The 27,411-nt window shown below is 39.7% G+C and overlaps 1 protein-coding gene across 6 annotated transcripts in view; it reads right to left on the bottom strand.

Annotated features, from left to right (window-relative positions):
- osbpl8 (oxysterol binding protein-like 8) overlaps positions 1-27,411 on the bottom strand; it is a 160,239-nt gene that overhangs the window by 103,663 nt on the left and 29,165 nt on the right. For 4 of the 6 annotated variants that reach the window (XM_041780487.1, XM_041780491.1, XM_041780485.1 and 1 more), the window contains one exon: positions 16,071-16,168. In XM_041780487.1, coding sequence (XP_041636421.1) covers positions 16,071-16,115 — 45 coding nt within the window. In that variant the 5' untranslated portion in view covers positions 16,116-16,168. Of the gene's footprint in view, positions 1-16,070; positions 16,172-21,676; positions 21,713-27,411 lie in introns of those variants that run through there. The other 2 variants (XM_041780489.1, XM_041780486.1) reach the window with 2 other exon arrangements.

Below are 27,411 nucleotides of genomic sequence, written 5' to 3'. Positions count from 1 at the left end.
TCAGCTGTTTTTAACTAATTTTGGTTAAGCGGACAAAAAACAAAAACTTGAAGCAGCATGATGAAAACGATGGCCATTTTACTTGAGTTGACTAAAGCTCATTCTTTAGAAGTAGCAACCCACTGAATCAATCAGACTTACGTTTTACCCTTAAGCAAAAAAATCTGCCAAAATAAACTCAGCTGCATGCTTTTTGTCACCAACAAACAGATTTAGTCGCCTCAGGCAAGGTGAAACAGGGGTCTGCTGTGTTTGCCTTTCACAACAGCTCAACATAGCTTTCAGAGAGAGGAAGGATGATGTGTGATGGTACAGCGTAGCATGCACGTACCTCAGTAGCGGCCACTGTAAGAGCTGTTTCCCACTGAATTTGCCGGCAGACTGATAACATGTTGTATGACAGCACAATGTGCTGATAGTGTGAAAACTCGATGTGACACCAGTTTTGTTTTCTCTCCGGCACGTCACTTGGAGGTCGCCATCTGCTCTGACACATTATTTGTTTGCTAGAAGACAATGACTGCTGCCAGGTAAAACCTACCAGGGATGAAGAGTTACTGGATGAGCCACATGATTACATCACTCTGGTGAAGTATGAGGCAACACAACGTGACCAGAGAGGAGCTTTGACTTTAGACAATAATGGAAGAAAATATCACACAGGTATTTCGTAGAAGTGTCTCATGCTTTAAGTTTTTGAAATTGAAAGAAAAAAAAACATTTCAAAGAAGTAAATAGATGTACTTGAAAATGGAGCAGTATTCTCTGTGCTGATGGGGCTAACTTTTACAGAGCTACAAAGGAGCCATTGTAGGGAGGCAGATTGCTTCTAGTCTGCTGAGGGACACGACCATGATCCACATCATGGGATTAGATCTAATACAATTATTTGTATGCATCTTGAAACCATATAAGCAGAGGAGGGGAGACAACCCAAACTCACTCAAGGAAAGTCAATGTAAACCACAAGCTTTATCCTTTTCCCAAAGTGGCCCAGAAGCCCTTTTGAGCTGTTGACAATGTGTTAGTATGAAGAAAACATGACAAAAATGTGCTATTAAATATGAAAACATTGAATATTTTCATAAAAATGTTCAATTACTGGTCTGTGTTCATAGCATCACAATTCAATGATTTCCGAACCCACATTTTAACATATCAGATGTTGAAAGTGATTTTTTACCATTCCATAAAAATATTAGCTCTTTTTAAATTTGATGGTAGTGGCATACTTTTAAAAATGTAGGGACCGGACCAATTTTATCATTGTGTAGCATCCCCTCTTCTTTTAAAAACAGTCGTTCAACATCTAGGAGGTGAGGGGTGTTGGCCCATTCTTGTCCGGTGTAGGAATCTAGCTGCCCAATACTCCTGGGTCGTTTTGCTGGATTTTCCCCTTTATGATGCACCAAATGTTTTGAGAGGTCTTGGCTGCAGGCAGGCCAGTTCAGCACCCAGACTCTTCTACTGCAAAGCCATGCTGTTGTGATGGATACGGTATGTGGACACTGTCTTGCTGAAATATGCAAGGCCTTCCCTAAAAGACATACTGTCATAATGGGCGTTTATGTTGCTCTAATATAGGGCTAACAATTTGCCTTAAAAAAAAAAAAAACTGTGACTTTTTTTCCCAATGTAGCAACTGCGAAATAATTTGCAATTATCTATAGCTTCCTCCGTGTATGTATTATTCAACAAACTAAAGCAAAAGATCATTCTATATCATAACCAACACAGTATTAGATCAATTAAACTAGGAACGAGTTTGTAAAAATGTCGAAATTGCAATTTCTTTGTCTCATATTGCAAATCTGATATCAACAGCTATATTGAAGTGAATGATACATTTTATGTCTTTCTCATCTTGATTGAGAAAAACATGCTTGTTTTTTTACCCCCATAGTTGCACCCCTAGAGTGCCGTTAGTCTTCCTGGAGTCCACACCTTAATAAGAACTACAGGCATATCAAATATACATTTAAATATATCATAAAACCCCACAGTCTGTACAAACCAGGCTGTGGGGCTTTTTGTATAGAGCGTTAAATCTCTGCTGAAAAAAAATGCATTTTGGCACATTACAGGTCAAAGAAATATTGCACTGTCTGTGATTTGATAACTGTAGCAGGCCATATTCTGATTTAATCTAATTTTTGATTAATTGCCCAGCCCTATTTAAAAGCTCTACATACTTTCCAGCATCCATTGTGCCTCTCCAGATGTGTAAGCTGCCCACGCCATAGGCACTTAAGCGACCCCATGCCATCAGAGGCTTTTGAACTGTGCTCTGATAACAACATGGATGGTCCCTCTCCTCCCTCGTCTGCAGAACACAGTGTCCATAGTTTCCAATAAGAATTTCACATTATGATACATGTTACATATTCATTCTTTCATAATTCCTCTTAATGTGAATATTTAGTCTACATGTCCCTCAGACATCATTATCTTCAGTTGCTCTGTATCTGTATCTCTGTATCTCAGTTGCTCTGTTTCCCTTCATAAACTGATCTCCAGCTCTGGGAAATGCTGTCTGTATAATATTAGGGAGCTGAAATGTGTTCATTATGCCATCAAATCCATCATTCTGAACAACACGTTACAGCTGCAAACCCCAGGAATAAAACAGGCTGTGGATAACTGAAGACTTCGCAGAGTTTTAACTACAAAAGTGTTTATTTTGGGCTCTGTTCAAGCTGCTGGCTGGTGTGAGCATTATAGCTAAACTAAGGCTTAAGCTGTCTCAACCAAGGTTATAATAGTTTTATATTTTTATTTTATTTTCACTTCCTGTGTTCATTTTCAGTTTAGTGTTAATCAGGTTTTTCTGCTGGTTTGTCAGTTTAGTTTTTGCTTTGCAAAAAATCTTTGTTTCAGTTTAGTTTTTATTAATTTCAGTGTTAGTTTTAGTTTTTTTGGATACATGTCAGGGCTGAGTAAAATGATTTTAGAATTTTAGTTTTAGTTATTTAGTTAGTTCTAGTTAACTATAATAACCTTGGTCTCAACAGGTGAGAATTACATGCTGCCGTACTTAATCGCTTTTTCCTGAAGCCTATAGTTGGGCAGACATTTTGAAGGTTATCCTTCAATCATATAAAGTCCACATGACTTGATTTCTGAGGGACACAAGAGTAACTTTAAGACCATTTGGTTATGCTCCTTTCAACACATAGCTACCTAGCCACTGGAAGTAGAGACTATCGTGTAAAGGTAAAAGGTCAACTGGAATCATGCAAGATTGAAGACAGCATGGCGTAATGAGCAAGGAAAGCAAGCCACAGGCCTCAGTGAGCAGATCTCTAATGTTTAAACCAGTACATTGACTGATTCATATTCTATTTTTACTGATCTCCATGGACCAATACACTCAGATGTTTGATGTAGAGATCACTTGACCGATTCAGATCGGTTTATCCTTACACCACTAGTACCCAGTCATGTTACAGCTTGCAGCAAATCAACCAAATTAGATCCAAAATGCTGCTCTGGCTGTTTTATAATTTTAACCACTTACTTTTCCAGCTTTGTTGCCCTGTCCCTACTTTTTTAAGATGTATCATCACCATCATATTCAAAATGTTAAATGCCTCCGTTTCAACATCTGTCCTGTCCTTTATGTTCTATTGTCAATAAAAATATGTCTTAATGGGATTTGCAAATATTTTTGAGGAATTTGGGTTGTAATAACTTAATAAATATTACATTTAAATTCTCCTGAACAAATACAGCACCTTTTCTCCATTCCTTGGCTGAAAGCATTTCAGATGCCATTCAACATCCTGCATATTTTGCACAAAATTTGGGATGCAGCTAAGCAGCTAATGCAGCTATGCTTGACAGCAACTGCCAAACATGGAGAACCAATGTATAGCATCAACAGGAAAGACTTATGAAAGACGGCACATGTATGACCACACATGACCATGAGTATGCCTGTCATTCCTCGTTTTCTCTCCATATAGAAAAACAGACATGAGCCAGTGAGCTGAAACGCAATATATCAGCCTCCTCGAGCCAAAGGAACTGGATACTCCAAGAGGGATGAGTATGTGTGCTGTGCTCTGATCGATTCACTCAGGCAGAAAACACTGAGATAAATCTGTTTCCTATAGGGCCATGTGGTAAAAAAAAACATTAGTTTAATTGCTGTATCTTTAGGGGGAACACACACGCTGACAAAAATCCAATCTATGTGATGCTACCATCACCTGCTCTCCTGATTACAGCCCACCCATCTCATCCCAATGGATTAACTTTGTCAGAAGAGACCTAAACAAACCTCTTCTAATCTTTGCCCCCCACCCTGCATAATCTGGGGTTCAGTATGTTTACAGACATGCAGGTTTTTGCACCTGAGGCCAGGCTGAAGCTGTGAAGGATAAGCTTTCTCTTCCTGTTTATATTAACTTCAGTGGTGTGTCTGCGTCTCATCAGCCCAGCCTGTCAGCTCGGCTCTGTCAACAGCAGCCCGAGTCCGAGCACTGACGTAGAGAAGCTGATGCAGCTTCCGTTTCTCACTCCCAAAGAGTAGCCTGAAGCCAATTTTCACCTTCTTGCAGCCTCCTGCAGCTTGTTCCTGTCACATTATCTGGAACTTTAGGGCCTAAGAAACAAGACCCTTTACCACGCTCTGCCAGTCAGAAATTATTTTAAAAAAAATACAACAAAAATAATCTCTGATAATAAAAGTTGCGTGTGGATCACTATTCCCGGAATGCTGCTCTTTTTGTTTAATAGTCTTTTTCAGATTTAAACATACCTTGGCTGCAGCTGGTTGAGTTTGTTTAAATTAATCAGCAGTCACAGACTTACTCTGATGACCACTCAAAGTAGGGGTGTGACAAGACACTTATCTCACGACACAAGACGAGGCGAGATTTTACACTTTTTTGTTTATTTTGGAAAAAAATGAGTGGAAAATATGTCCTGTATACAGCTGAGAGTCATAATGTTGAAGCATTCAGGTTTATTCAGGATGTTTAAACTAATTCTCTTGTACAGAATAGGCTATCAATGCTTACACACAGTCTGTCTTGTCTAACTCTGAATCAAACTGTACATTTTAATGCTCTTCAAATCAAACCTTTCATTTTAATAGTCTACCACATCTTCATTTCTTCAATCTAAGGAGCTGCATCAGTAAAATCAAACTTTTTCTCATCCTCTTTAAGGACATCCATATTTAAAACACTCAAAAGAAATCTGTCAAGAAGACGTTTGTTTTTTTAACAGTAACTTAGAGAAATAGATTATTTTTTTATCATTTATTTCTTTTCTCATATGATCTTTGACAGTGTTGGACACAACGCACAGATGAGGGTGTGTGTTAATGTGTGTGCGTTGGTGAGGGAGTGTGTGTCTCTGCTCTGTCTGCTGTCAGACAACAAACAGGGCATGTTTAACTGAGGCTATAACTTCGCTTTTTGGAGCTAACAGTGGACTCTATGGCGTTCAGACTGAGTTTGTTTTGCTAAGTTTACCACTGCAGTATACAACGACCTGTTATGCTACTCATGTTAAGCTTCTGATTGATGATAGCACAGCCAACAGCTGATGGATGTGTGACTGACAGACGGTGAGACGAGAAGGAGACATGACGAAGCAGCGACTGAATCAAAGTCATAAAGTCACAGTTAGCAGCACTATGAGCGAGTCTGCGCGCATACACGAACTCGCGGAGACTGTACAGGTTTCCAGCAGCAGCATTTAATCATTTCACACCCTGATGATGAACTTATTATGCATTTGCAGATCATGTGTGGCCCCGAGTAGCGCACGCATAGGAGGGGGCGGAGGATGGAGCATGATCTGAATGGGTCACGGATCAGCTCCGTTTCTTCATTAGGGCTCCCTCCAACAGTTTTAAAGTCACCAGGGCATCTTTGTGATCTTTCATAACCTTCAGTTAGGTATTGTTTTCTGTCAGCTGTTACTCCTGCTCTCTGGCCAGTATAGATCTGAGCAAGACCTCATCACACCCCTACTCAAAAGTCATAGACTTACCTTGAGGACCTAACAACAAGAGCTTGTACACGTTAACTGGAATTCCTCATTGTGTAAGCATACTTTGTTACAGAGATGATTCTTATTCTGAATAGGCTAGCAAACATGACAATATGAGTTTTGGTCCATATCCCCGAGCCCTAACCGTAATTAAAGCAAGCACACATTACTTTTGTCTTTTTCTGATACCTACTTTCAGAGTCACAAACAAATACATAAAGCATTGTCATACTTTTAATTACAAGAACAAATGATATTACAAAAACAAGAGATTCTTTACAACATAGTCTGAACTGAGTGTTATGTAAAACAAATGATATGCTGAATTTTAAATAACGGGCGTGGTCAGCGCCACATCAAAGCTCGCCACAGCTTTATGTTTAATTGTGTGGGCGTCAAGCAACCCACGGGAAGCTCCAAGTCCATTCCTATTCCACTGATGTTGTTAGAAGAGAGAGAAATGGAAGCAAATTAGACACAGAGATCTAATTTTAGACCAACATCACAAGGACTTCTTCTGATAAGTCGTCTTACAAAGCCGTTTACTGTTGGAAAAATATCAAAGATAAAACTTTTAAAGGGGTGACAACTTCTTAGCAACACTATAGAGAAACTACAGTGCTTTTTGAAAGCCTCTCAGCAATCTAAAAGAGTTTAGACTTTTATAAAAATGATTCACTGAGCCGTGGAGGTCTTTTTACACGCGTGAAAAGAGCCCATTAAGGAGTAACACCATTTGTCGATTTCAATTATGAGTCATCCTGGCCTGCAGATATCAATAAAAGTGTTTTATGTGCCGTATACAAGAAGGAATGCACATGAAGGCAAAAATCTCCCTTTTTAAAGACTATTAAACCTATCATCCTGGAGGAAATATCTCAGGCTTTATGAAGTGTGCTGAACTATTAGTTTTAAAAACGCCTTGGCAGGAAATTTAACACATGAATCAGAGCATTATAGAGGTGTTACAGGTCTCATGATGTTTACTGCAAGCTAGTTAATGGTAGCAGACAGAAAGGTTTCCTATTGTGCCTGCAAGACTGCAAGACTACTCTTTCACGATAGAAATTCCCACTTTGGGAAAGCTTAGACTTAAGGAGTATAGACCAAACTAGGAGAAACATCAGGGGAAGATATTCTTGACAGAATTTCTTCTGTAGGATATGGAAGCATCAATGCAACTCTCAGTATAGGATATTATTAGGCTAGCTGCATGTGTCAGAGAGGCTAGCGCACAATTTAATATAATCTGGTGTGATATCACACAATCTCACAGACAGTGAAGCTAATCTAACAAAGACGGAGATTAACTTGAACCCTTGAAATAATACTTCACAGCAGAAATAAACAAAGCCCAGTGCAAAACAATTATGGTTGGGAAAATGGTCTTGGAATTAGTTTTCTATCCCCCAGTGAGGACTCAAGATAGATACTAACTGCCAGTTTTAATAACTGTCAAGAGAAGTATGCTGTTAATGTAACCAACTGTTTCCTGGTAACATGAGGAGCATGGTCTCTTTAAACACTCATAGATGTGATTATAACGAGGTTTTTAGATGTTTTGGACACTTTTACACCTAAATGACAGAGATAGGACGGTGGATAAGAGTCAGAAAATGGAAAGAGAGATGACTTATGGCAGAGGTGTCAAACTCAATCACAGCAGGGGCCGGATTCTGAACTTGGGTCTAACCTGAGGGCCTAACAGGGTCAATATTTAACCATAAAATGTCAACCTTATTTGCACCAGAAATGAATCATGGGGGTAAAAAACTTGGCACTGATGATGAATGATTCTGTGATTAAAAGGTGAACATGATAAGTTAAAAACTCAAAATCTGAGATAATAAGTCAAACTTTTAAGTTCAGAAGGTAAAAACATGATATTTAAAGTCAAAATAATGTTTTTAAAAGGCAAAATATGAAATAGAATACTGAAACCATGACTTCTTAAAGTCAAAAACTGACATAAAATTTAAAACCATGATCCTTAACAGTCAAAATATGAGGTAAACATCGATATGAGTTTCAAATGTCAAAAATCATGAGTTTTTACGTAAAAAAACGAGATGAAAGTGAAAGTCAGGAGTTGAAAAAGGTCAAAAGATGAGTAAAAGTCAAAATCATGACTTTAAAAGGTCAAAATATGATTTAATCAGGTAAAAACATGAGATAAAAAGTCAAAAGCTTAGCTTTAAGTCATAACTGTGAGATGCAAAATTGAAAATATAGAGAAAACACACACTACTTCCCCATGTTCCTGACTTTTTATCAAATAATTACTACTGTTTACTTTTTTAAATTTTCATGACTCAACAATGATATCATAAATCATCAAGGTTAAGTTTACATTTTTAAACTGGAGGAAATCTGCAGACTTCATACTGGTGGGCCAGTTATAATAAAAACATCATATGATCTGGTGGGCCGTGTATAACAGCACCACGGGCCGGATTTGGCCCCCGGGCCTTGAGTTTGACACCCCAGACTTATGGGAATGGTGTCACAGGCACAACAGCCTCCTTAACTGCCGTGCACAAGGGGTGTAACAATACACAAAATTTCAGTTTGGTACACGCCTCGGTTTAGAAGTCATGGTTGGTACATTTCATTACTGTAATTAAAGCAATGCAACACAGATTTTTTTTTCTTAATTGGGAATCTTGAAAACTTGTTCTACTCAATGTCCACAGCATGAACAGTTCAGGAAAAAGCTTTATTTTTTTTCTCATAAAAAATAGAATTTATTAACATGAGTTAATAAATTACATTTGAATTAAGAATAATGCCTAAACCACCTACCATAAAAGTCTTAGCACAAATTTTGGGAGCACTTTTCAGAGGATTACTAATGCCACGACACAGCTACAGTAGAATGCACAAAGTTGGTGCTAGTAGTCTTACAATTAGTGGTTCATCAGTAGTCCTGGCTACCATTACACCATGAAGACAAAAGAACATTTCAACTTGGAAAAACTGCAGTAAACATCCCCTGGAGGAATATGGCACAAGTGTAAACCTTCCTGGATCAGGCTGTCCATACTGAGTGACTGGGCAAGACAGACACTTGTGAGGGAGACCAGCTAGACTCCTATGACTACCATGAAGGAGTCACAAGCTTCAGCAGCTGAGATGGGAGAGACTCTGCATACTGTTGCTGGGGTTCTTCACCAGTCAAAGCTTTATGGGAGAGGGGAAAAGAGAGAGCCACTATTGAAGAAAAGTCAGCAAATCTGGAGTGGAGTTTGCCAAAAGGCATGTGGGAGACTCCATGGTCAAGTGAGAGAAGGTTCTTGTCTGATGAGATGAAAATGGTGCTTTTGTGAACATCGAACACAGCACATCACCCCAAACACACCATCCCCACTGTGAAGCACGGTGGTGGCAGCATCATGCTGTGGGGATACTTCTCTGCAGGCGACTCTTAGGAAGGCAAAATGAAATATATGAAAACCCTGGAGGATACAACTCAAAAGGTTAGCTTGCATCATTTGAGATGATCCCAGAGCAGGGAAGATAAGCCTGCTCGTAACAAATCAGTCAATTAATCCTAAAAATTTCCCAGCCCTACATGCAAGATGACACCATCTTGAATCACTGTGTCTGGAGTAATTTCCACAAGAACAAAGCCTTCGCTGTTCATTATCAATAAGATATCAAACAAGTTTTAAATTCTTTGTTAGCCTTAAAGAGTCCGCGGGCATTTCTCGGTTTAAGACTGGATCACTAAAAGCCTCACATTACTTTACAGTCTGTGAGAAACACTGGTCAGAATTATCCTCAGATTGCGAGTTTGGATTAAGTGATGTATCAATACAAAAACTCCTGCTGTGTAAACCCGGTCAGTTCCTGCCTTGCATTCAGAGAACTTCCATGCACAAGTTTACAGATGGCATCTGCAACACTCCTCTTGAACAGATGTGGTGCAAGGCCTTGCCAAAGGGCATCTCATAGAGGATAAAAGTTTTTCTCATTTATTTCTGCTAAAATCCTCCCAGTCAGCGCTCTCCAACCCACAGATCCTCTTCTCTTACCTCTAAGCTACCTCAAACCCATTGTTCTACTCCATAATGACTGTCTATGTGCTTTTCACTGCTGCATATTCTGAACAGCAGGTCACCACCTCTTTCATTACAGTATGTACAATGCAAATGACAGGCGACTGAATGGTGGTGGGCGTTTGAAACAGGAGAGGGAGGCTGCCATAAAACCTTCCTGAAGCATCTCCTCTCTGTGAGGATGTGGGAGCGAGGGGAGGAAGCAGCAGACACCTGGCGTGCCTCCCAGAGCCTTTCATCTAGTGTTAGGAAGCCATCGTCTCTATGAACAGACTTTTTCAGCGAATGGCGGGATAATGCCAGTAACACAATACGACCTGCAGTCCGAGTCTCACACTATCCTGGCACTGCAGTCGCTAATAATGTGTGATCAAGAGACAAGAGCCTCCACAAACAAGTCTGGGGGATAAATCCAGGTGAGTTGTAGATTCATCAAATTTGATCTAATGGGTCAATTAGTACAGAAAAGGAAGACCAGCTAGTGGTACTATGGCAACAACAGTGCCATTTTCATTTGTATGTAATTGTGTTTCATAGGAAATTGATTCAAGCAGTCCCCATGTGTGTGGTCTCTCTCATTTTTAAAAACGGTTAACAATAAAAATGATCTCATGTGTAGCCAGACTAAAACTTATCAAGAGTCATTAAAGCTAACTCCCACTTTAACACTTAAAGAAGTCAGAAAAGGCTTTTAGCTCTGCACACATGCACCTCCATTATGTGTCATTTTTGTGTGGAGGCCCGTGGAAGAGATGGCCGGTGCGGTTATCACCCCGGTTATCAGCAATTATAATTGCCCTCCTGCTCGCTGCAAAAAGTGGCTACCGGGGATTATGATGAAGGTGAAATGAAAGGGCAGAATCACAATCCAGGGAGCTGAGAGGAGGAAAGTGGTGTTTAATGTGTGGGTGTGTTAATGTGTGTGCTGACAGACAGAATCAAACATGCAGGGATTCCTGTATACAGTGCCCCCTTGGATGTTTTACACTTTTTATTGATTTTATAAATCAATCAGGCTTGCACATCTGGACACTGCAATCTTACTTTATTCTTCTTTGCAAAACTGCTAAGGCTCTGCCAGGTTGCACGGGGATTGGGCGCTGACTCTGCCACTCCAGAACATTCACTTTGTTGTCTATAAACCGTTTCTATATGGCTTTCCCTGTATGCGTCGGGTCATTGTCTTGCTGGATAATAAATCTTCTCCCAAGCTGTAGTTCTACTGCAGACTGAAGAAGATTGTCTCTTCTTTTCAAGCCTTCCAGGGCCGGCTGCCGAGTAGCATCCCCACAGCATGATGGTGGCAGCATCATGGGGATGCTTCTCTGCAGCCGGCCCTAGGAAGGTGAAATGAAATATATGAAAATACTGGCAGATATGACTCAAAAGGTTAGCTCACATCATTTGAGATGCAAGACCATCTTGAATCACTGTGTGGTGTGTCTGTGCTGATGTGCAGTGTTTGATGTCTGTCTGATGGCCAAAAAGCAACATTTTTGTGTCATCAGACTGAAGAACTGTCTTTCACTTGACCATGGAGTCTCCCACATGCCTTTTGGTGAATTCCAGTCCAGATGTAATATGAGTTTTCTTCAACGGAGGCTTTCTCTTTGCCAATACTTATCAGCCAGGGACTGGACCCTCCAGACACAGGTGTCCTTGTTCTGCAATCACGTGAGACACAACCGCTCTAAGGGGATCCCCATTTCACTGATTGTGAGACTCTTACCACCAACTGGTCGAACCTCTGTTGAGTTAGGTCAGTCACTTTAAAGGGGGTGAATATTTATGCAGTCACTTATTTTACCTTAAATTTATTTTTTTAATTGACATTTCTTTGTAGAAATCTGTTTTCACTTTGGCATTAAGGAGGTTTTTGTGATTTTTTTCTTCAAAAAAGCCCAATTATATTGACCATGACTGATATATAAAATCAATAAAAGGGTAAAACATCCAAGGGAATGAATATTTATGCACTGAATGCTGCCTTAACTGAAGTGATGTTAGACACTGGCCTCCCATTTAATAACTTCCACCCAGCATAAAAAAGGAGACTTAGAAAAAACTGTTTTGAAGACTTAAGTCTGACCCCCTCTCAAAATAAAGACATTAAAGTCACCATAAAAAACAAGATTACAACTAGAATCCAGTTGAAATAATTTTCTATCCTGCTGCTGAGAAAAATAATCAGGAACAGTCAACAATGAAGCACATCAGAAGCAGCTTTCCTCCTTTATGTGTGCACTGGGTTGTGTTTTCTGCAGAGTTTGAAGCCTTAAAATTTACTAAGGCAGCTTTACATTTCTTTTTCTCTACTTCTTGCAGCCACTGCATAAATTCCCAGCCCTGAAGTAAGCAGGTTTCCAGTTATCTCTTCACATTCAGATAGGTTGCAGGAAAAGCAGACCTTGTGTAATCAGTGTTTTGTTCCTGTCCAAAACCCTCTTCAAATTTACGTTCTAGTTAGTCTTGGCCTTTTTGTTTGGTGTAAATGGTAAATTCTATTTGCATTAGCCAAGATAAAGACTTGATCATATTCAGTATGTTTGCTTTAATCTGGACATGAAGATGAGAATGCAGCTGACAGAAGCAGAGATAACTGTACAGAACTTTTTCAGGAGGTTTTTGGTGAATGATAAAATGATTATGGAATACTTTATATACACCTGCCGATTTACAGCACATCATTTTATTTATAAAGGTATTTTAAAATAATTTCTTGGATCTTCATAGCCTTATTTTTCCTCCATTTTTTCTCCAAAATCCCCTCTTACTGTTTACTTACTCGTACTATATTTGAAGACATTTTTCAATTCAAATGAGTGTAAAATAGGCCAACTATTTTCCAGGTTTTCCAGGTATTCCAGAGTGCATGCAAGACACTTTTGAAAACTAGAACTACTATTCTGAGTTTCTACACCTCCAAGAGGTAAACAATCTCCGCATAGTGAAGGCAGAGTTGTGTCAAGAGAAGGGGCTGGGATAGTTTGTGAAGGTATCACTTTTATAGGTAAGTGATAAACATGAAGCCGAAATGATCTTGACCTTCAAAATATAAGTGTTCATCCTTGAGTCAGAGTTGAGATATGTGTGAATACTTTTTATATATTACATTTATAATAAAAGGATTAGCATGAGGCCTAATGACCTTGACCTACAGCCCTCAAAATCTAACCTGAAACTGAGTGGACGTTTGTGCAAAGTTCAAAGACAATTCCTCAAAAAGTTCTTAAAAATTTGCTGACTATGAGAATGATGTGTATGGACGGATGATTGGACATTTGGAACACAATGCCGCTGGCCTCGGCTACCAGCAGGGGCATAATAAATCTGGGTTGAGACAACAGGAGTACCACAAGGCACTGCACTTGGACCATTAAGTTTTACAATCTACATTTGTTTGATGTTACCTCACATTGAGGGAAAACTAAGCTCCTCCAAAAAACTCTTGGGAAAAGTACAGATTAATTTCAATTGTTTTCATTGACAAAATCCCAACATGATATGCCCACATACACCTGTTCCTGTCAAAAGATCTATCTTTAAAACATTCATTATTATGATGGTGAATTAGGGCCACTCTAGAAAAAAAATTATGAAGAGGATCTGTTCATTTTCAAGAAGAAAATTTGAAGTTCTTACGATGAAAAAATTAGTTGACAAGAAATAAAAACTGTTTTTTTTTCCTTTAAAAGGCATGCATATATGTGAACCAAAACAGAATTTTTGATATTATAAAAAGTAAAAAAAAATCCAACCATTGTTTTCAGTTTGGTTTTTGTAAATTTAGACTTTACACTCATGTAGATATATCATTTTGAAAACCTACATTTTTGGAGTTTAATGTCAAAATTTGAGACTTTTTAAACCAAGAAATTTCAATTTTTTTTCATTAGTTAACAAGTTTTTAAACTCTGAAATTCTTGTTTTGTTTTCTTGTAAATAAACAACTTTATTATCTCAATCCCCCCCCAACATTTTGATTTTCTTTTGCTCAAAAATTAACGGATCCTCCCTATTTTTAAAATCTTTTTAGTGGCCTTTATACGATGTCTTACATTATGTTTCTAATCATGATTTGAAAAGAATATATCACTGCCAAAACCTTGTATCACCATTTTCTTTTCATTCTTTTTTGTTTGTTTGCATAACTCTATGTGCTATTAGTCACCCTTTACATATGTCAGTGGGTTTTAACCAATTTTAAAGCAAAAAAAAGTGTCAAAAAGATGCTTTGACAATTCAGTGTTAGATTGATTTGAAGATACAGTTTTGTTCATCCCCTGAAAAGTGGTGATGTTGGAGATACAAGGGGTCAGCCTGATGCCAGCGATTTGTACATCTAAGTTTGACAACATCAGAGCAGACGCCCTGAGATCTTCAGCTGCCCCTGAGGGGTCCGGACTCCAGGTTGGGAACCTCTCTTCTAAGTGATGATCAAAAAAGAAAACTTGACGACATTTTGCTAAGATCTGTGTACATCTAAGGGAAACTGACAGCTTAGTGAAGCTTCATTTTAAATAAAAAAGCAGAACTTGGCTCTAGAATCACACATTTGACACGCAACAATGAACAGGAAGAGTGGAGAACAAAAGACCAAATACAGTGAAAGACTTGTCCTTTTCATTTGTGTCATCTGTTTCATGGAGATATCTGTTCCTCAGAAAGAGGATGTTGCAAAAACACGACTGTGTGACCTTTAATCACCGGCACCCAAAGTGACATTAGCTGTCTTCTCTATCTACTGACGCACACACTCAGAGACACACACCCTGACATGAGTTTAATTACAGGCAGCAAAGTGCAGCGTCTGCCACAGCGAGCCTGACAAGCCTGTGTAAGGTTAGCAACATTAGCACCTTTAGTTAATCATTAGGGTTCAGAGAGCGTACTCTTGGAGCAGGCGGACTGTCACTGATGGCACCAGGAAACAGGAGCCCTTTACAGCTTAGGACTGTGCAGGCTGAGTGAAGACCATCAGTTATTAGGGACTATTATCAGAGTTAAAGAGATGGGGGAGATCTGAGGTCACCTCGTGAGATCTTTTTTTTTTTTAAAGATTTGTTTTTGGGCCTTTTAATGCCATTATTAATTGGAGGAAGGACAGTTGATAGACTTGGAAACAGGAAGAGAGTTGGGAGAGACATGCGGTAAAGGGCCACTGGCTGGATTCGAACCCAGGCCGCCTGCGTACATGGGTTACACCTTAAACCACTCGACCATCTGCGCCCCCCAACCCATGAGAGCCTGAAACATAAAGTGTATGGATAGGGTAGCATCTATGTATAGGTTCATTCCAAAATGCCGTTTTCCATTCAGAAGTCTGAAGGCATTTTCACACTTAACCTGTGTTGTTTGGTTAAAATGAACTTGAGTCATTTGCCAAGTAAGTGAGGGTCATAAGCTCTGGAGTGAAAGCTGTCAACCAAACCAAGACCGCTTGAAAAAGTGGGTTTTGGTCCCATTGTTTTAGGTGCAGTTCCTCTGTTGTAAGAACATGAACCAGCCTCTAAAAAAACTAATTGCAGGAAGTTTTGTAATTTTTTGTTTCATCAAACTTGCTGCTGTAACCAGTCGAACACATGTGAAAGACCACAAGCATACCTGCCAGATCTGACACAATTCTGCTGGACTAGCAAATCATGATTCAAGAGGATTAATAAGCCCTTTTTGCAACTCCAGTTCATTAACATTTTATTTGTAGCCAGAGTTTTATCTCATTTTTCAAACTGTATTGTAGCCAAGCAAGATCTGACTAATCTTTGTTTACTTCTGGGATTTAAAGCGACATTAAGCAACATGATGCATGATGATTTGGACCACAGCAATGAACTGTTGGTGTGGAAACACCCTTCATGTATGAAAAATGCAACTACATCTATAGCTTAAAAATTTTTCATTATCACTTTTGAAAATAAAATTGAAGGTTGTAGGTGAAGAAAGGGAGGCTGAAAGGAGGGTGTGCATGTAGGAGTGTAGCGCTAGAGGCAAAATTGTTTGACTCACCAAAGTTTTCTCAGGCTCCTGCTGGGACTCAGAGGAGGACTCCATGGTCGTGTTAATCCAGAGTCAGGCCTGCCAGTGCTGCTACGAAGACTGCATATCTGCTGGGAGAGAGAAAGAAAAGTGTTTTAGAAAAGTAGGACAATATGACAGCTACATCTGCAGCAAATTTGTATGCTAATCTATTGTTTAGTCAAGAAAAAATCATGACAGATAATTTTTTTCAGTCAAGCAATTTACTCGTAAAGACTTTCATTATTTTGTTAGATTTGTGAGTAAATGACGTGTTTGATTTTGGACAGTTAAATAGTGAAAGGAAACAATTTGAATACTTTATTTTGTTCTCTGGGAAACTGAAATGAGCATTTCACAGTTTTTCAGACATCTAATACTAAACAACAAATGCATGATTTAGCTGCAATAACAACACAATTTATTTTTGCTTAATAATTTTTTTGTGCTTAGGACCTGTGTCCAAAGAAGCATCTTTCTAGAGGTATGTTTTTCTAATTCTTTGCATTTGGAAGTGCTGCACATTGGCAATACACTACAGACACCAGGGAGAGATCAAATTTAATTTAAGAAAATCCAAATAATGATTCATTTAAAAAAACTCAAAGATTTAAAAAAGAATGTGGCAGTGTAAGTAACTACAACTGTAGCATCACAGAAGGAAGAGATGCTAACTGACTAACTCTTAGTCTCAGTCTTAAAAAAGAGAGAAATGATCCACCGCACATTTTGAATAACTTTACTTAGACTTCATTATGGGCAAACGTGTTTCGTAGCTTCTTCAGGTTCACCCAGCATTATCAAGAGAGCATACACAGGTGTGCTTCATACACATGGTCATGTAACCAGTCATCAACCAGATCACTCAGCATAACAAACATTAAGTAGATAATGCAACAGAGTTACAGGAACAAGAAAAGAAAAAGTAATAATTTGAAATGTACTGTACAGATATTTTGTAGTGAATATCCATAATGGCAAATGCAAAACACAAATGAGATTAAGAGATGAGAGACGAAAGTAACCAAAAAAAAAAAAAAAAAAAAAAAAATATATATATATATATATATATATATATATATATATATATATATATATAAGTTCATACTCTCAAGATCAATGAACTCCTCAACCTAGTTTTCTGAAAGAAATCTGAGCAATGTGACTGTTGAGTGGTCATCAGAGTGACTCTGTGACTGTTGAGTAGTCATCAGGGTGACTCTGTGACTGTTAAGTGGACATCAGTGTGACTCTGAGACTGTTGAGTGGTCATCAGAGTGACTCTGTGACTGTTGAGTGGTCATCAGAGTGTGTCCATGACTGTTGAGTGGTCATCAGTGTGAATCTGTGACTGTTGAGTGGTTATCAGAGTGACTCTGTGACTGTTGAGTGGTCATCAGGGTGACTGTGACTGTTGAGTGGTCATCAGAGTGACTCTGTGACTGTTGAGTCATCATCAGAGTGACTGTGACTGTTGAGTGGTCATCAGAGTCACTTTGTGACTGTTGAGTGGTCATCAGGGTGACTCTGTGACTGCTGAATGGTCATCAGAGTCACTCTGTGACTACTGAGTGGTCATCACTGTGACTCCATGACTGCTAAGTGGTCATCAGCATAACTATCTAAACCATCTCCAACAACAAAGATGGTGCTTTTTAAAAAGTTTCCACTATGGAACCTGCTTTTAAAACTTCAATTCCATGCACCCAAATCACAGTTGTTGTGTAAACAAAAGAGCCAGAACACAATGGTAAAAATTTTAAAATTTAATTTAGCAGATCTTTTGTACAAAGCAAAGCACTATTAAGAGTACTACAACACAAGCAAGGACGTGGGCAGCAGGGAATATTAGTTGACTGCTTCATGTCTGATCAGGTGACACAGGCAGTGCATGTGGTAATGCACAGGGGGTATAGAAGCAGACACACAAGAGAAGGATACCATTATTGGTTGGAATCAGTGTGGCCTTGGTCTGTTTTTCTTCTCACCTTCTGCAGGCATCTACTGATCTGCACCACCTATGCACATAAGGGCATTTGTCCTCGTCTATGTGCTGCATCACTGTCTGTTATCACAATTTAGTGTTCTTAAAGGTTAATGAGGGTCAATGAGGCTCTGCATTTATTTGCATATGAAGCAAGAAAGTGGGGGAGGTGCAGTTATTCAAGTTTCAGAAGAATTACTGGTGACTTCTGAATAGTACTTGTGCTTGAGATACCCATCCTTAACACCAGCAGCACAAAATGAATGTGTATGTTTGTTTTAAACTGGTCCCTTTTTCCTATACCCTCGATAATGTTAAATGACTGCTCATCCAAACATCTTGACTGTCACAACCCACGTGTTGAATAGCAAAATCAACAGAGGAGGAATCAATACTGTTGGTCCCCAAGCACCACACATAGCAGCAGGTCTCCTCTCCTTACATGCTAACAGTCATCCTTCTATTCAGAGCAAAAATCAGTGTAAGGGATCACTTTCTACTTCTTATTTCTTACAAAAGCAGCAGCACATAACCAGATTGTGCTAGCTGAGAAAAATAAAAAAGCATATTAGAGATACCAGCTGGGCATTTGTTGGACACACTGCCAAATATTCAGCCTTAAAAGCTTTGGAGTTGTTTTAAGGCCTTAATTTTAGTTTTGGACTGCCACTCAATTTTTCAAAGTGCCCTCTCACCTCCTGTGGGATGGCTAGTTAGCAAGATTGGATTTATTTGCTACATCATGCCTACTCATCCATCACATTACCATACAGAAGAACAAAGTAGGAGTCTGTCCTTGTATACTAATGCAGCAGAGGCCTGTTGATGCTGCAGCTCCAGGCCTTTAATAAACAGCCTGTTTCTACAACAAGCAGAGGAGGCTGGGGGAGAAGCCAGCCTGTCAGCTCCTCTCCCCAGTGAGTGCTGAAAGATTCATTCTTCAATCTATGTTTTTCTGTCAGTCCTCAGCTTCTTTTTCCCTATAGAGGTGTTGGAGCATGACACTGTTTTTAACCTTTATCTAGCCAGGGAAAACTTCTGCAGGCTGCCTGTCTCACTGACCTGCAGAGGAGTTACTCCACAAAGCAATACTGAGGGTATCTGCTGTTTCTGCTGCAGGGTGTTTTTATGGAAGCACTACAAACACAGGGTGGAATTTTACTGGGAATGTGCACAATTACCTAGCTTAATGACTGAAGTATCTATGTAGTCTACAGCAGAATAACTTATCAAAAGGGGCAACTTTTAGGGGAGCTCAGCTCCTTCAATAGTTGTGATATCATGTTAGTCATTTAAAATGAACCGACCCAAAATGGAAAACTGTTCTGTGGTCAGGTGAATCAAAATTGGAAATATTTTCTGGAAACCAGACACTGAGTCCTGCATACCAAAGAGCAGAGAGACCATCCAGCTTTTTTATCAGCACACAGTCCAAAAGCCTGCATCTCTGATGGGAATGGTTGCATTAGGGCCTGTGGAGCAGGCAGCTTATACATCTGAAAAGGCAATGAATGTTACAAATATCTTTCAATTTGGGCCTCCCAGTGAATTGTGCAATGTCTCTGACAGCAAAGCTTCATTCTGGCTCTCTTGCGAGATTCAAACATAAAAAGAGCTTTGGTTTATTAAATTGACAAACTGTCTTGCTGGTGTTCCAGCTTTGTCCACAATGAAACAGCTTAAAACAATAACGTGTTTACTTCAGTCCTTTCTGGTCGAGTTTAACCATTGGCTTTAACAAGGTAGCATTTATCTGTTGGGACTTCAGCTGTACAAACTCTAAAATTGGAAGATATAAAGGTAGATAGCAGTGAAAGCTTCAGTTCCAGTACTCAGCGGGTTCAGCTTGATGAAGTAGATTTATTTGTTAGCTGTGTTTGCTGGAAGAAAACAGAACCTTTAGTCACCCTTTCCTTAATAAATATTGGTTAGAAATACATAACTCGGTTTGCCCCTGCTTGCCTTTCTCACTGGGACCAGTAATTTAATCATGAGAAAGGACAATCTCACCAAGACCATTAAGAGCTCAGAAATAAGGCCATAATTGCCTTATGAGGATGTGGAAAAGCTCTTTTCAGTTCAAATCATGAGAGCCAGACACTATTGATGAAGGAAAATTGGGTGAGGGATTTCAGATGTTTCTTGGAAAAAAGAGCACACTGAGGCAGTTTGGTGCTGAGAAAACAGGATGGGAATGATGATACTCAAGTTTATTGTTTCAGTTTGTTTTAATTCAATTCAATGAGTGTCTGTAAAAATTTGATGGACTCCCTCAATAAAACATCCAGCAAAATGTCATTATTTAGATAAGCAATTTCCTAAGACAACTGTAATGGTATTAAGTTTCTAAAAGTACCCATCTGTGAAGAAGGGATGTCCTGATCACTTTGTTGCTGCAAAACAGATTCTCTACAAGCAAGACTTACTAATATTGATACCCATACTGATAACAAGCATGTTTACTGTTTTGATATGGCAGCTGGTTTCTTGGATGGTCGGTCTACTTAGCTTTGTAGTGTACCGAGGTACACCGAGGTTCCTACAGGTGGCAGCCTAAACTGCTAAGCTGAGCACACAAGTCATCATTACTCTATCAACCAGTGTTAATTTTAGCAACCGTTTTTAGATTTAGTCTCAGTTTTAGTCTTTAGACAAAAATAGTTTTAGTTTTAGTCACATTTTAGTCCCTTTCACCCTTCATAGTTTTAGTCCAACTTTAGTCGACGAAAACTAAAAACATTTTAGTTAATGAAAAGTCCTAACATTTTAGTCTTTACTTTTAGTTGCATCATATCTTCTCCCTCTAATGGCCTACGTGTAATAATCTGGAATAAAATGATGAAAATACTAACAGACATTGGATAACGGACTTTTGGGACGAGGATCATTGATGCGTATTAATAATGGTATTCTTTTTCATGGAATTTAATTATCAAACTCTTTATTGATAACATTAGTAATACTGATAGGAATACTGGTGCATTTAGGGTAGAAAAATGAGACTATATTTTTAACAGAACTCATGCTTTGTATCTATTTTAGACTGGTAATTAAATAAACATTTCTCCTTTAAAGGACCGCATTTATTCAGATTTCTTACTAAAACTAAAATTCTGATCCCTCCACTGACTTTGAACACATCATAACAAGTATGGCTGACAGCTTCCATTTGACTGGTCAATTGTTTGGTTGAAAAGCTTTTGTCCGACCAAAATCACCCCGGTCGGCGAGTCGCACCATCATTTAGAGTACCAAGCAGGCACAGTAAGGAACCTGTATGGATTAAACTGGTCCCCAACAAGGTGAATTTTTTTTTTTTTTTTTTTTTACCTGAGCAACCAATCTATTGCTTGGTGCTTGGGTGCGATTTTGGTCAACCAAGTTTTTCTTTGGTTGGCTACAGGCCCAATAATAAGTTAATCTCATACTCCTTGAATTGCCTGAAGTCTAAAAGTCTTTAAAGTGTAAGTGAACCCCCAGCTCAAAGTTAACTCTGCCCACCTCTGTAATTCAAAAAATGCACAGAAAATTAGCAGTTTGGTACTGAAAGGACAGACGGGAAAAAGTATGGGGTTTTCCAGATGAGGCGGGAGTGGCAGCAACGTCCCCTTACCAGAGAGTGACACAGAGTCCTGCGGCACTGCTGCCTCAGAGCGAGCTTTTGAGGTGGGGGATGTTTCCCCTCCAGAGTCCCCTGAAGCAGGCTGTAACATGGTGGTGGAGCGTGGTGGTTCTGAGCATAGATGTGGATTTGCTCTACCTTTTCGGGCCGTTGGCTCCAGCACCAATGTTACTGAAGCTGGAGCTCTCAGAGACGAGGAAGTGCAGGTGCAGGAGAGGATGGGAGTGGTCTCTGCATGGTTAAGTTGGTTAGAGGCAGTGGCATTCGACCTTTTATATAAAGTTTGTAAGCCCTGCCTTTTCAGAAAAGGCAAAATGCAAATTTTAAGAGTTTGGTGCAAACAGAAAGAACACCAGCATTGATGTGTTTTATCACAGTTCAGTCAGATACTTCAGTGTACAGCTGAAAAAATGTAAAAGTGTTCACTACTTCTTTAAACACATCATAATGTAACAGTATGTCGCCTCCTTTGGCTCACTTATAAGCATTTGTCACGTGATTTTAACGCTGACTTCAACTTTGGGTTAATATTTTTAATGATAGGGACTTAGTGCAAGGTTTTGGAGGGTTTTTTATCACTGAGACTCTGACCAAGACTGAGGAGGATTACTGGACAACAGCAACAGAAGCAAATATTAGAAGTTTTGGTTTAATGTCTTGTAAAAACAACCACTAGAATACATAGAAGAGCTACATGTTTAATCTACCTATCAGCTCCTCTCTGTGTCACGCTGCTTCACACGAGGCACACCAGTCCTCCTGCTCTCTTTACTCTGGTGTTTTGACAGGCAGCAGGTCAGAAACACACAGAATCTGGATGTCCATCAGTGCGACATGAACATTATCAGCTGATAATGTTCAGCTAATTGTCAATCAGGGCATCTCTACTGTGAAGTTTTTTTCTTTCAGCAGCACTTTGTTTATAAGTTTTGTTGATACGAGCCAGAAGGAAGCAGTTTTATAGGAGGCTCTTGAGAGACAAATTGCAACTAATAATGCACAGAGGACAGGAAGACATCCTGACAAAGAGAAGGTCACTAAATCCCCCCACCACACGTTCTCCTAATGTAATGCTCCAGTGCGCCAACAGCCTCTTGGCTCGGGCCAACACACACACTTCATCTGGCCTCGACTCTCAAGGACCCGTCACGCCAAGACAGATGCTCCCTGCTCATTCTCAAAACTGGCTTCTGCGATCAGTCCATGACTCAGCCAGGGGCAGCAGCCACACAGCAGAGGTGAGAAAATTACATAAAATGTGGGCCAAAAACTACAGGGAGGGTTTTCTGGGGGAAACTTTTTCAGGATTATTCTCTGCAGTCATCTGATGCTACAGTTCTGAACAATCCTGCTGCAGTGACAACAGAAGTGACCTATTTTATCTCTGTCTAGAGTTGGCACTTTTTTTACATTTCAGTATTTACTGTTGACTCTAGGGAACATAAGCTCTGCCTTCTGATGCAGTTTGATATTTGAGTTATTTAATGCTGAGGGCAAATATTTTAACATTTAGGGGATTTAAAGGGCATTTTTAGTCACATATAAAACTTGTAAGAGGCCATCTCCACCATATTTCTTCAACAAAGTAGACAAATTAATTTGTCACTTGTAACTGCAATTATGTTTTCAAACATCAGCTGTCGACCGAATAGCATGGCATGAATGGATATCAATTATCGCTGTTTATCTGTCGCATCAATTTTCTGATGTCATCTGGTATCTGCTGAATCAAACACGAGATGGTTCTCAAACCACTGTTGTATAATTTGGCTTTTTTGACACAAACAACTGACAAAAAAATCCTCTTTAATGTAAAATTGAATAGTAGGAGAAAGACAGGAGAAGAAGAAGGTCCAGTCACAGTTAATCATTATTCCTCGCTACCATTACACCATGAAGACAAAAGAACACTCCAAACAACTTTGAGGAAAGGTTACTGAAAAGCATGAGTCAGGGGATGGAAACAAAAAACCCTTTCCAAGGTACTGAAACCCCCCTGGAGATCAGTTCAATCCATCATCAAGAAATGGAAGGAATATGGCACATGTGTAAATCTGCCTACATCAGGCCATCCTCACAAACTGAGCAACCATGCAAGAAGGAGACTAGTGAGAGAGGCCACCAAAACACCTAAAATGAGAGAGACTCTGTATACAACAACTGTTGCCTGGGTTCTTCACCAGTCAAAGCTTTATGGGAGAGTGGCAAACTGAAAGCCAATGTTGAAGAAAACTCATACTAAATCTTTACTGGAGCCCATTAAAAAGAATGTGGGAGACTCCATGGTCAAGTGGAAGCAAGTTCTTTGGTCTGATGAGACTAAAATGGTGCTTTCTGGCCATCAGAAAAGACACGATTTTGGCAGATACCAAACTGTGAAGCATGGTGGTAGCAGCATCATGCTGTGGGGACGCTTCTAAGCTGCCAACACTGGAAGACGTGCAATGGTAGAGGTTAAAATGAAAGAGGCAAAATACAGGAAAACTCCAGAGGACCATCTTAAGACTCTGACATTAAAGAGGTTTTTGTAATTTTTGGTTGTCAAAAAAGGAAAATTATATTAACCATGATTGATTGATAAAATAAAATAAATAAAAGGGTAAAACATACAAAGTATTTATGCAGGGTTTTGGAACCAGCTTCAAGTGGCTCAAGATTTTTAGCTTCATCTTTACCACTTAGACTTTCAGCTTTATCAGACATTTTGTAGCAAGCTACAAACTAGCATCAGGTGCATGATTTTGGTAAAAAGCTTCCAAAATAACCAATCACTTGGTCCATATTTCTTTGGTGAAAGATAGGGAACAAAGTGGGGTCTGCTAACAGTGTAACTAGAAGTAGATTCACAGCACAAGTCAGCCAACATCAGGTTGCGTTTTAGTGATATTTCAGCCAATAATCTCATGTGTAAGTTTGTTTAAGCATTTATTATGCAACATATAATTAATGCTCACAATATGTTTGGCGTCAGGCACCGACTTAATCACTTCTCACAGATTTAATACACAGAATTTGAAGAGAGATAACAGCTTAAACCCACCAGTTGGAGCCAACAGGTGGATGCTGGGGTGGAAGTGGGTTGAAGGCGAGAGCACAGTGTTGATCCAGCCGCAGCGATGCAGCAGAGGAAGCGAAAGTAAACCTTGCAGCTTAAATAGCCCACTAGTTTAGGAGGATGTGAGTCATGTGATTTGATTAAGATGCATGTCAGGTGTGAATGATTGTGCTCGAGATTACTGACAGAAACAACTCGCAGGCTTCATTTCATTTAACGAACATCATTCCAACATATTTTTGTTAGTATGTATGTTAGTGCCCAAGGAACAGAGAGAAGCTAATGTGGGTACTGAATAATCATTTACTAAGTTTTTATGTCTTTTCTGAACTTTGATTTTGTCCGTCATACTACAGTTTTCACTTAATCAACAAGCCAGGGACAGCCAGTCCACTATGCAGTGTACCAATTGTCTTCCTCTTTCTCCCACACTTTGCTGATGCTCTGCCCTTACAAACAAGCTGGCATGTTACAAAAGGTCTCAGTTGTAGCGCTGCAGACTGGGAGCTAAGAGCTATGAATCATTGCCAAAGACAGAGGGCAAACACCAGGGGAATCCTAAACTTGTGGTTTGGCAGTGTCCCCAAAGCACAGCCGGGAACACCGTCTAAGGGGTTTTCTCCGCTGAGACAGCAGAAAACCTCATGGTATAGAGTGTATTTTAAATGACAGATTCTGATTTTGGCATTTTTCATATTGCATTGTGCCACTTTTTGTCGATTGCTAGAACGGTTTTTGAGTTTCATTGTTAGAGTAACTGTCCTTAAACTGGACATCAAAATAAACTCCTTTTAAACATTATCTCAGGGCATTCAAACATGAGGAAAGCTTGTTTTTACTCTTGCATATGAACACATATGATTCAGTAGGTGGCGGTATGCACATAACTGGTTTGCAAAGAAGCAGCAGCAACCAATGCTTGCGTCATCTGCAGGGTGTTATTAGTTTTTGCATTGTGCAGACAATGGAGTCCATCCTGCAGGCTACTTCAGATGCTTTTATTATGTTTCTGGTACATGTTAATGTGACTAACAGAAGGAGAGAAGAAACGAGGCTTTGGGATAAAATTAGTGCATTGTATCCCACTGCTTTGTGCTGTTTTGCCCACAAGCTTTTGGGACAAAACAACAGAAAAAAATTGAATTGAGATGATTTTTTCCCCACTGCTTGTGTCTCATGCTTTAAGGACACACTGTTAGGTTAACGGCATACTACAGTCTGGCTTTGAGTACTATTTTAAGAAATAATCATATTTAATAAAGTTGAGTGGCAATACTATTTACCAAGGAATTTTATAAGAAAGTCATGTAATTATTACTTCCCTACTCTTCATGTTTGTTGTCTGTAATAGTAGCAGTGTAGCAAGTGTTCTTGCTTTGCAAAGCGTCTCTGTCAGCCTTTCTGGGGCTGTAACACACTGTGTGCTGAATTGGATCGTCTTGGTTTGTTATTTTTGCCACTTGCAGAGAAGGTACATTTTTAAACCGCTTAAAAAAACGATTTAAAACTGTGTTTAAACTCATGACCCCAATTTTCAGGTGCATGAAAAGTCAGGAGGGGGCTATGGCGTTAAACAAAGTCAGAGAGGCAGATGTACTTTTATAGTGATGGCCAACATCAGGAAATACACTATATTTCCAAAAGTTTTCACTCACCCATCCAAATAATTGAAATCAGGTGTTCCAATCACTTCCATGGCCACAGGTGTATAAAATCAAGCACCTAGGCATGCAGACTGTTTCTACAAACATTTGTGAAAGAATGGGTCGCTCTCAGGAGCTCAGTGAATTCCAGCGTGGTACTGTGATAGGATGCCACCTGTTCAACAAGTCCAGCCATGAAATTTCCTTGCTCCTAAATATTCCACAGTCACAGTCAGTGGTAGTATAACAAAGTGGAAGCGATTGGGAATGACAGCAACTCCGCCACGAAGTGGTAGGCCACGTAAAATGCCGGAGTGGGGTCAGCAGATGCTGAGGTGCATAGTGTGCAGAGGTCACCAACTTTCTGCAGAGTCAATCGCTACAGACCTTCAAACTTCATGTGGCCTTCAGATTAGCTCAAGAAGAGAGAGCTTCATGGAATGGGTTTCCATGGCCAAGCAGCTGCATCAAAGCCATACATCACCAAGTGTAATGCAAAGCATTGGATGCAGTGGTGTAAAGCACGTCGCCACTGGACTCTAGAGCAGTGGAGATGTGTTCTCTGGAGTGATGAATCGCACTTCTCCATCTGGAAATCTGATGGACGAGTCTGGGTTTGGCAGTTGCTAGGAGAACAATACTTGTCTGACTGCATTGTGCCAAGTGTAAAGTCTGGTGGAGGGGGTATTATGGTGTGGGGTTGTTTTTCAGGAGCTGGGCTTGGACCCTTAGTTCCAATGAAAGGAACTCTGAATGCTTCAGCATACCAAGAGATTTTGGACAATTCCATGCTCCCAACTTTGTGGGAACAGTTTGGGGATGACCCCTTCCTGTTCCAACACGACTGTGCACCAGTGCACAAAGCAAGGTCCATAAAGACACAGATGAGAGAGTTTGGTGTGGATGAACTTGACTGGCCTGCACAGATTCCTGACCTCAACCCGATAGAACACCTTTTGGATGAATTAGAGAGGAGACTCAGAGCCAAGCTTTCTCGTCCAACATCAGTGTGTGACCTCACAAATTAG

This window comes from Cheilinus undulatus, linkage group 23, assembly GCF_018320785.1.
Source record: "Cheilinus undulatus linkage group 23, ASM1832078v1, whole genome shotgun sequence".
In the NCBI taxonomy this organism is placed as follows: domain Eukaryota; kingdom Metazoa; phylum Chordata; class Actinopteri; order Labriformes; family Labridae; genus Cheilinus; species Cheilinus undulatus.
The sequence above is the reverse complement of the archived record's forward strand: the minus strand, read 5'-3'. Positions and strand labels throughout refer to the sequence as shown.